The sequence below is a fragment of the Cannabis sativa genome, chromosome X (genome assembly GCF_029168945.1).
Source record: "Cannabis sativa cultivar Pink pepper isolate KNU-18-1 chromosome X, ASM2916894v1, whole genome shotgun sequence".
Lineage (NCBI taxonomy): Eukaryota > Viridiplantae > Streptophyta > Magnoliopsida > Rosales > Cannabaceae > Cannabis > Cannabis sativa.
In genome coordinates this window covers 17,323,043-17,332,230 of record NC_083610.1, presented here as the reverse complement: position 1 = coordinate 17,332,230, position 9,188 = coordinate 17,323,043, and the positions used below count along the sequence as shown (strand labels likewise).

At 36.7% G+C, this 9,188-nt stretch overlaps 1 protein-coding gene across 2 annotated transcripts; it reads left to right on the top strand.

Moving 5' to 3' along the window:
* Positions 1 to 6,964: 6,964 nt before the first annotated feature.
* Positions 6,965 to 8,921, top strand: LOC115704267 (cytokinin riboside 5'-monophosphate phosphoribohydrolase LOG5). Of its 2 annotated transcripts, XM_030631484.2 has the most exons (7): positions 6,965 to 7,545; positions 7,630 to 7,727; positions 7,821 to 7,851; positions 7,984 to 8,083; positions 8,174 to 8,244; positions 8,326 to 8,469; positions 8,583 to 8,921. In XM_030631484.2, exons 1-7 carry the CDS (start codon positions 7,432 to 7,434, stop codon positions 8,700 to 8,702), a joined length of 678 nt encoding a protein of 225 aa, XP_030487344.1. In that variant the 5' UTR covers positions 6,965 to 7,431; the 3' UTR covers positions 8,703 to 8,921. The 2 variants fall into 2 exon arrangements, with proteins under 2 accessions (XP_030487344.1, XP_060961666.1); XM_061105683.1 differs by having other exon boundaries at positions 7,630 to 7,851.
* Positions 8,922 to 9,188: the final 267 nt, after the last annotated feature.

Here is a 9,188-nt window from a genome sequence, read left to right as displayed (position 1 = left end):
ATATGGTAATGTGTCTTTATTCTTGAAAGATTGCTTTATTTTTGGAAAAATTTGTTGGTATTTCTAGTTTCCTTTTATTTTTAAAAAAAAAGAAAGGGGAAAGGAGTTGAGAAGTGGGCGGTTTCCTCTTTTGGTTCATGGGCTGGCGGTTTCCTTTTGAATTTTCAAAATTGGTTTCCTTTTTCTTGTTTTGATTCCAAGGTTATATAAACCAAATTTTGTCACTTATTTCACCACCTACCCGAACCCCCTTTCTTGTTTCTCTGTCAAACACTATTCATCTTCTCTTTCAGTTTCAAAATGGTGAGAACCAAGAATCTAGGGCACTCTAAAAAACTAGAAGAAACCGTCCCAACTCCTTCTAGTGCACCCCCTGCTGCCTCAGTTCCTCCTCCTGCTGTTGCAAAGCCTGGAGATTCATCGCTTCCCCAGCGTGAATCTCAAGCCGTGAAGCCAAAACGTCCACCCAAGCAAGTTGCTCGCAAATCTGTAAGGCCCTATCGCACCTGGACTTCCTCTTCTGAATCCTCGAAGGAATCTCCTCCTCCATTGGCTGTTCCTCCTCCTGCTGCATCAATGGCTGGCACCACTCCAACAGGCCCTTCCACTCGAACTCGAGCCCAGCAAGCCTCGGCTGAGAAAGAACTTCAAGCCTCTCAATCTCGAGAGAAGACTGCTCCTCCAGCCAAGAAGAAACTCAAGACTAATCCTCCCTCGGCTTCCTCGAGTTCCAGTTCAGAAGAAGAGGATCCAATGGAAGTCTCTTCAGACAAATCAGTATCTCTGCATACTGAGAAGGACAGTGAAGACACAGAACTCGAGCCAGAGCCTCCTCGTTCAAAAACTGCTTCTGCAGCAAAGGCCTCTGCTGCTGCCAAAGGCAAGCAGCCCATGGAAGATCCTCCATCTGGTAATATCCCTTCCTCTATCTCTGGCTGTCCAACTTTTTACTATCGAGACAATGAGCGTGACTGGAATCTGTATGCAACTCGTAAGTTTGAAAGTGAGAGGAATTATGATTTGCATGCCCATCGTGTGTATGGTATTGTAAAGTTCATTCAATTTCATCAATGGGAACACACCCTTACTGGTTTTATTGGTTTCATTGCTAACATTGTTAAAGAATTTTATGCTAATCTTACTGATGATTTCCTTGATGAGAACTCTAGACTGTATAGAAGAGTGTATGTTAGAGGTCATTGGTTCTCCTTTTCTGAAAAGGACATTGCTCAGGCTCTGCAATTGCCTGAGAATGTTTCCAATACTGTGATGTCCATGGATCGTGACTTGATGCACTCTGAACTCACTGGAGCTCGTTCAGAATTGAAACCAGGGGAGAGTCTTCGAATTACTCACCTCACTTTTGCTCATGCTTCCCTTATGCGGTTTGCACTAAGCAATTGGGTTCCAAATTCGAACAAGACCGTGGTGTCTCAAGAAGTGGCTACACTCCTATACCGCATCACCTCTGGAACTTCCATTGATCTAGCTTCTCATATTCTCAACCAGATTGTCTCCTTTCGAAGAGGTAAAAAGCCAACCTTCAAACTTGTATTTCCCAATCTCATCTATAAGGTTTTAGCTTCTCAGAAGAATGTGGCCCAAGAACATGAAACTCTTGAGCCTCCCATCACTGGACCTACATTCCAGCCTTCTGAATATTTTGATGGTGGGTTCCAAAAACGGCCAAAGGCTGGTGCTGCTGCTGCTTCTGCTGGTGCAAGTTCAGGCTCTGCTGCTGCTGAACTCCTGGAAGTCAAGTCTGAACTTCAGAATGTGTATACACGTCTTGAAGCAATGGCTGATGTCCAGCTTGACATGTCCAGGCAACTGTCCACTTTGGTTAAACTTCACAAGGCTTAAAGTGTTTTAGTTTGTTTCTTTTTCCTTTGCTTTTTGTTCTTTGGTCTTTGTTTACTTTGGCACTCCGATAAACAAAAAGGGGGAGAGATATTTATTTTTTGATTTGTTGCCCAACTCTGGACCCTCTTTTTCAGGGGGAGTTGTGGTTTGTTAGTACTTGTGAACTTAATGTTTCTTAATGTTTAAAGTTAGCTTGCTCTTTGTTTTTTTGTGATATTCGATTGTGTTACTCAGGGGGAGTAGTATCGTTTGCTCTTGCTAACTTTGCTTTGCAGGTACTTTTTGGTAAAAATTATTTTGTTCATCTAAAGTGCCAAAGGGGGAGATTGTAAAGTCCTTTTTTGGCAAGTTAGGTGACAAAATAATTTTTCCTTTTTATGGTAAGATTGCTATGCATTAATTTTCGAAATCTTACCTCTTTTATTCGGTTATTAGTTGCCATTTTCCTTGTTTGGAAAGTTGCACTTTCAGCTGAACTTTCCTTTGTTGAAAACTTCTCAAAAGAGAAGGAATTCTCTTTTGGAAAGTTGTCTTTTTTAGGGAAACCTTGTTTATTGCCTTTTCCTTATTGATTTCGATTGTATCTTGATACAATCAGAATATCTAATCTGTTTTTGGCAGGAATCAAGCATTGAAAGAAGATCGGACCCGATTTTAGTAAGTTTCCCGTTTCTGGGCAGATCTGCTTCGTCAGCAACCGAATCTGATGTAGCAGATCGTGTTTGTTTTTGGAAAGTTTTTGTACAGCTGCTAATTCGAACTTGTGGTTGCCTCTTTGGTTTCTATGATCTATAAATAGAGCCTAGAGAGCAACCATTCGAATGACCTCTTCCAATATTCATCTTTTGCATTTATCTTTTGTGAGAAGAGAGTGTTTCTTTGTTTTGTGAGAGCCTAGTTGTTCACCTAGGTTCTAGTTGTTCTATTTCTGTTCTTACTCTATCTTAGAGGTTGTGAAGAACTACTTGACTGAACAAGAGATTGGTCTTCGGGAGAAGACTTGATAAAGCCTTACTTCGGGAGGAAGTAAGCACTTGGTCTTCGGGAGAAGACTTGCTAAAGCCTTACTTCGGGAGGAAGTAAGCACTCACACTTCAAAGACGAAGGGAGTTCGGGCTTGAAGGTGTTTCAAGAAGTCAGATTCATAAAGTGGATTACAAAGGATTGCGGCAATACTTTAGAGGGAGTCTAAACTTGTTTAAGTCAATTGTCTTTGTAATTTTGATACTTTATTAATTGATTTCATTCTCTGGGCGTGGCCCCGTGGACTAGGAGTGTTCGTGAGAACACTGATACCACGTATAAATCTCTTGTGTCAAGTTATTTATTTTTCTGCAAATATTTTATATTCTGCCTGTTCGGCTTGTAGCGCAGCGAATTACTTCTATTTCTTTCGCAAACACTTACAGTTTTTATATTTTCTTATATACAACTGACATTTGCAAAAACACAGTTTTTCAGCTATTAACAGGAGTACATAATGGCTCTACGACAATCATGTCGGGGGCAAAGCTAACCGAGTGCAGATGGGAATAAATTGCAGCATCGACCTAGCCTCTCAAAGCCTGGCCAACCATGGCCTCAACAGGCTAGCTGGCCATGGAATCAACAACCTGGCCGGCCACTACCTCCATAGGCTGGCCGACCATAGCCTCATCCAACTGGGCACGCAATGCTCACTCAACGTGGCTGGCCACCTGGTCTGTACCCTAGCTGGCCCGATCTGCCAATAGTCTGCTCTCATACTTTTGGTCTACAATGACCAAGAAGTAAACCGCATCTTGCTAGCAGAATCCCTTGACGAAAGGGAAAGAAGAAGAGACCAAGTCAACTTAAAGCGACATGTCAGTCAGGAAGAGGAAATTCTTTGTAAGAGACTTAATGCTCTGAAGTACATTCCTTGACAACAAAGATTCTGCAGCAAACATGTTTGGACCAAACTGAAAAGGTCAGCACCAAGTTACAAGATAACAAGAAAAGGTGCATATACAAGCATGGCGAGTACAACGAGAATTGGAGTTGACTCTTCTACCAAAATATTAGAATAAAGAACATCTTGGTAAGTTATCTCTCTAACCAACTTGTAAAGTGGTTCCTCTAATGTTTCACCATGTAGGACTTCACAAAATAGCTAGTACCCATCACTCTTCACCGATGGCCTCCCATCAGTCTTCAGTGATGACCTTTGCACGATAAACCCTATAGAGGTTGCCAAATATAAAAGAGCTAGTACCCATCGCTTTTCAGCATAGCCTCCCATCGCTCTTCAGCGATGGGCTCTGCCTAACATCTCAGGTAAGGGTAGCCAAAACGTGATTTTAAAAGCGGACATTAAGTTTTAAGCTTTTGTTACACGCAAGACCAATTGTATCTAAACCACTTGCTAACAAGATTAACTTCTTAAAGTTATTCTTATTCAGTTCCACATGCGTACATGACCTGGTAGCACCCCCAAGAAGATTTCTATAATTAAATTTTGAATCTACTACTGTCCCAGATAGTAGTGGAATTCATTGGAAACCCTAAGCCCATATAAACATAGGGATGTGGTGAGTTGAAAAATACCACTTTTTTTAATCAATTGATCAAATTTACCTTTAATTTTATGTTTAACTGAAACATACCTCTTTTTATATGTATTGTACCCAAAATACCCTGACATAAGAGTGTCACATGGAGAGTATCTTCAAGTGACATGGGCAAAATTGGTACAATGTTTAAAAAAAAAGATAAAAATAATAGACTTTAAAAAAGAGAGTAAAAATAAAAGAGGACAATATAAAAAAGGTATAGAGTACAATTTTCTCCATAGGAATGGACCTTAAAAAGGGCCCCGATTTGATGATATCACCTAAGGACTAGGGGCGTTCATCAAACCGCTCAAACTGCTCAAACCGCCTGCACCACACCGCACCGCAAAAAAAAAATGCGGTTTGAAATTCTTCGCGATGCGCGGTTTGAATTTTTCCTAAACCGCGTGGTGTGGTGCGGTTTGCGGTTCTAACCGCACCGCACAGCACATTACAAAAATACTTTTATATTTATTTAGGTCCAATATGTGAATGTCCAACCCAAAGTCTACTAATTATTATATTGTTGAAACTTAATTTTTTTTGCACTTTTATTTTCAAGACTTATGGTATTTTTGATAAGTGTTGCTCAAATTTTGTTGTATTTGTGATAGTTTAATCATTTGGTGATAGTCCAAACTGCAAAACTGCAAAACCGCAAAAACCGCATTGCATCGCACCATTTGCGGTGCGGTTTTTGCAGTTTTTTAGTTTCGCGGTGCGGGTGCGGTTTGGGAAATTAGAAAAACCGCAAGTGCAGGTTGGTTTGAAAAAAATGGTCAAAAACTGCACCACCCGTTCTGCGAACACCCCTACTAAGAACCTCTAACGACTCTCTCTCTCTCTCTCACACATAACATTTTTCTGAGAAACAATTTCTCAAAGTATTCAGTCTCATCTTATCAAAAAATAATCACTTGGGTTCATTGATATATTTTTTAAAACCAGTCACATAGACACACATATATAGAGATTTTACCAAGGATCTCTTCTATTGTAATTTAATCAAGCACACTCATAAGAGAATATAACTCTATAGTGTGTTTGAACTCTCGTTAAACTACAAATAGACGTAGCTCTATTACCATCATGATATGAGGAGTGAACTATTATAAATCATTTTGTCAATTTATTTACGATTTATTTCTAATAACCATTATGATCTCAATCCAATATGCTTGTTATTTATGATCTTCTTAAATCTGGTTGATGAAAAACGACATCAACAACATCCTTAAACTCCCTTTGTGAACTTTTTACATCTTTCATCTATTGAAGACTTAATCGAGGTTTGTTCTTTATTTGAGGAGTTTTCCAATTAGAGATTAAGGTGTCCTACCTAATTTTCCTGTTCTTATTATTTTGTATATTTTTTTATCATTGTAATTGTCTAATAATGTTTCATTGGACGTGTAATACAAAAAGGGAAGTTTTGTTTTTAAGATTCTTTTTGAAAGGAAGAGACCATTTATTCTTTTCTTTGTACTAATTTCAACAAAGCGACGCCTGTAGAAATTAGATTACGCCATTATTATTAACACTGAGGGTTTTATTTTGTAAAAAAAATGTTTTTGTAATTTATTCATGAACTTTATTAATTGATTTTATTTTCCATGTGTGATCTTGTTGATTATGATATCTTAAAGGATATTTATTGAGACCAAGTTAAAAAACTTCTTATGATCACTTCTAAATTACGTTTTCATTTATGTGTTCATCGGATTTGTCATGTTATTAATGGTATTTCACATATTATTAATATGTGACATTTCATTTTCAAATAAAATCTGTATTTGCTCACAATCTATAACAGCTTGATCGCTAGTGATAATTTTGGTTATTCTATTTGGACATGTTTTTCTATGGTGAAATGAGGTTTAAATATATAATATATAGTGATGATAGTAGGAGCATAAAATTACATCACAAAACTAATTTGGTAGTAAGTAAAATAAGTCATGTTATTATATATTATCTATTGTAGGTGATCATTCAATTAAATTGGTATTATTTTACTTATAGTACATCAAATATGTTATAACTACTTATTTTATATTTAGATCCAATTCAATTCCCACATCAACTCAAATTTATAAAAGCATAAATTGTATTGATTATAATTATTCAATTTTTTTAATATTATATTATTTAATAATTTATTATATTAATTTTCACATTATTAAAATCAATAACCACTTAAATATTGAAAATAATCAAGATCCAAATAACATATTCAACACTATAAACAATAAAATATTTAAATTTTATTTTGTGCATATTAAAATATTTTAAATTTTTTATAAATTTACAAATAATTCTAAATAATTACAACTACACACAAAAATTAAACAAAAAAAAAGTATTTTATAGGCAGAAACAAATAAGCAGCGTTGCGTGACTACTTTTAGATATTATTTTGGAATTACTCAATATTATATTATTTTGGAATTGTTAATTTTAATTTAGTGCATAACTGTGCATGTGTTTTAGCCATCAAGTTATGATTGCTTGTAATAAAAATGATACAGACATAAAGTGGGAGAGAGAGATTTGTGACCCTGGACTGGAGAGGCAGGTTAGCTAGGATGTTATATTTAATTTTAATCTTTTTTTTTTTTTTAAATAAAATATCTTCTTACATTACGAGCCTAACTATGAAAACACAAAACATTCTGGCATGAAATGATGACACGTATTGTATGAGGGCCTATGGAATTATACATGGTCGCTCACTCGTCCACTCTGTCTCTCTTGCTTGGCCTTTTTGTCTTACTTCCTCTCTTTTCATCCACAGCAGAAAAGGAAACCGCAGTACTCTTTCTCTCTACACATGAATATTTTATTTTTTATTTTAAATAATAACTATTTCATATTGAGGTAGCCTTCCTTTTAAGTCGTATATTCTTTAGGCTCTCTCTATATATTGGGGCTGTCCTTTACTACTTAGTACCAAAGCCATTTCCACAAAGTATAATTCACTACCTTGTATTCTTTAGACATGGAGGGGAAGCTGTTAATATCAAGGTTTAAGTCTGTTTGTGTATTTTGTGGGAGTAGTACTGGGAAGAGAGATTGTTATAGAGATGCAGCCATTGAACTGGGGGAAGAGCTGGTACTGTTTTTTTTCCTCTTCTTTTTTCTTTATACTGATATTTCAACTCTTTTGACGATTGGGGTTTGACTGTTTTTGTTATAGGTATCAAAAAGGTTGGACCTTGTCTATGGTGGAGGCAGTATTGGTCTAATGGGTTTGGTTTCTCAGGTTGTTCATCGTGCAGGAGGAAGTGTTCTCGGGTATATACATATATATATATTGTTACTATATTCAAGTGTGGCTCTTTTTGAGTATTTTGTGACTCCATCTTATTTGTTCTCTTTTTGTCACAGGATCATTCCCAGAACTCTAATGTGTAAAGAGGTCAGTACTCAGCTGGGTTTTCCATTTTTTTTTTGTAATTTGTGGGTTTTCATTTCTTTTAGAGTGTAGTTAGAAAAGCTTGTTACTTCTTTTATTATGGGTAAAAATGTGTTTATGTATTTGGAGCCTCAGATAACAGGCGAGACAGTTGGTGAAGTTAGGCCAGTAGCCGACATGCATCAAAGGAAAGCAGAAATGGCCCGCCATTCTGATTGTTTTATTGCCTTGCCAGGTCCCATCTTTCTCTCTTTCTCTCATTTTTTCCTTTTATTAATTCTAATGGAGTTGTAACTAATCTTTGTTTTTCTTTTTTTAACTTCAGGTGGGTATGGAACACTAGAAGAGTTGCTTGAAGTGATCACCTGGGCTCAACTTGGCATCCATGACAAGCCAGTAAGATCAGCAAAATATTAGTTTTTTTTCCTTTTCACTTTTGTAAAACTGTTAAGGTTTTTATATGTGTGAAATATTCAGGTAGGTCTGCTCAATGTGGATGGCTACTACGACTCTCTTCTCACTTTTATTGACAAAGCAGTGGATGATGGTTTCATTAAGCCTTCACAGCGCCACATCATAGTCTCTGCCCCCAATGCCAAAGAGCTTGTTCAGAAACTGGAGGTGGGTCATCCTCTTTTTGGCCATTATTTTAAGATATCCCATTCTTTATTTTTTTTTAATTATTTGGGGGGTTTTTGTATTTGATGAGATTGCTCTGCTGTTGTTGTGGTCAGGAGTACGTGCCTGTGCATGATGGAGTCATAGCCAAGGCAAGGTGGGAAGGTGAACAACAGCAGCAGCAGCAGCAGATAGGTTTCAAGCCCGCTTCTTTGCAGACTGAGATCGCACTATGAAAGATCAAAACTATATAAACAAAAACAAAAGAAAGTTAGGGAAAAAGGTTGTTTAGGCTATTTGCTTTTCGTCTAATATTTTGGGTCATAGAGATCAACCAACCAATACCATAATGGTATGTGGTAAAAGCACAATAGTTGACACATGGCTAATCTTTTGATATTTGTTAATATAAATTATAATATATATGATATGGGCCTACAACTCTTTATGTTGAATCTTTTCATCGTTTTCTTTTGAACCCTTTCAATTATTATCATGTACAAAGATTATATAGTCATAAAGAAAACAAGAAGAAGGATCCAAAAAAGAAAAATCAGTAAAAAAGCAGCTTTATTCTCTCCATTTAATTGCTCTAGGGTATGCATGCTCTACTGTTAGTGTTATAATTTCTACTGTCTCTCTCTCTCTCTCTATCTTATCTTTTCTGCCAGTTTTTAAGGTACTGTGATGATTTATGAATTGCATCACATTTAGGGTCATTG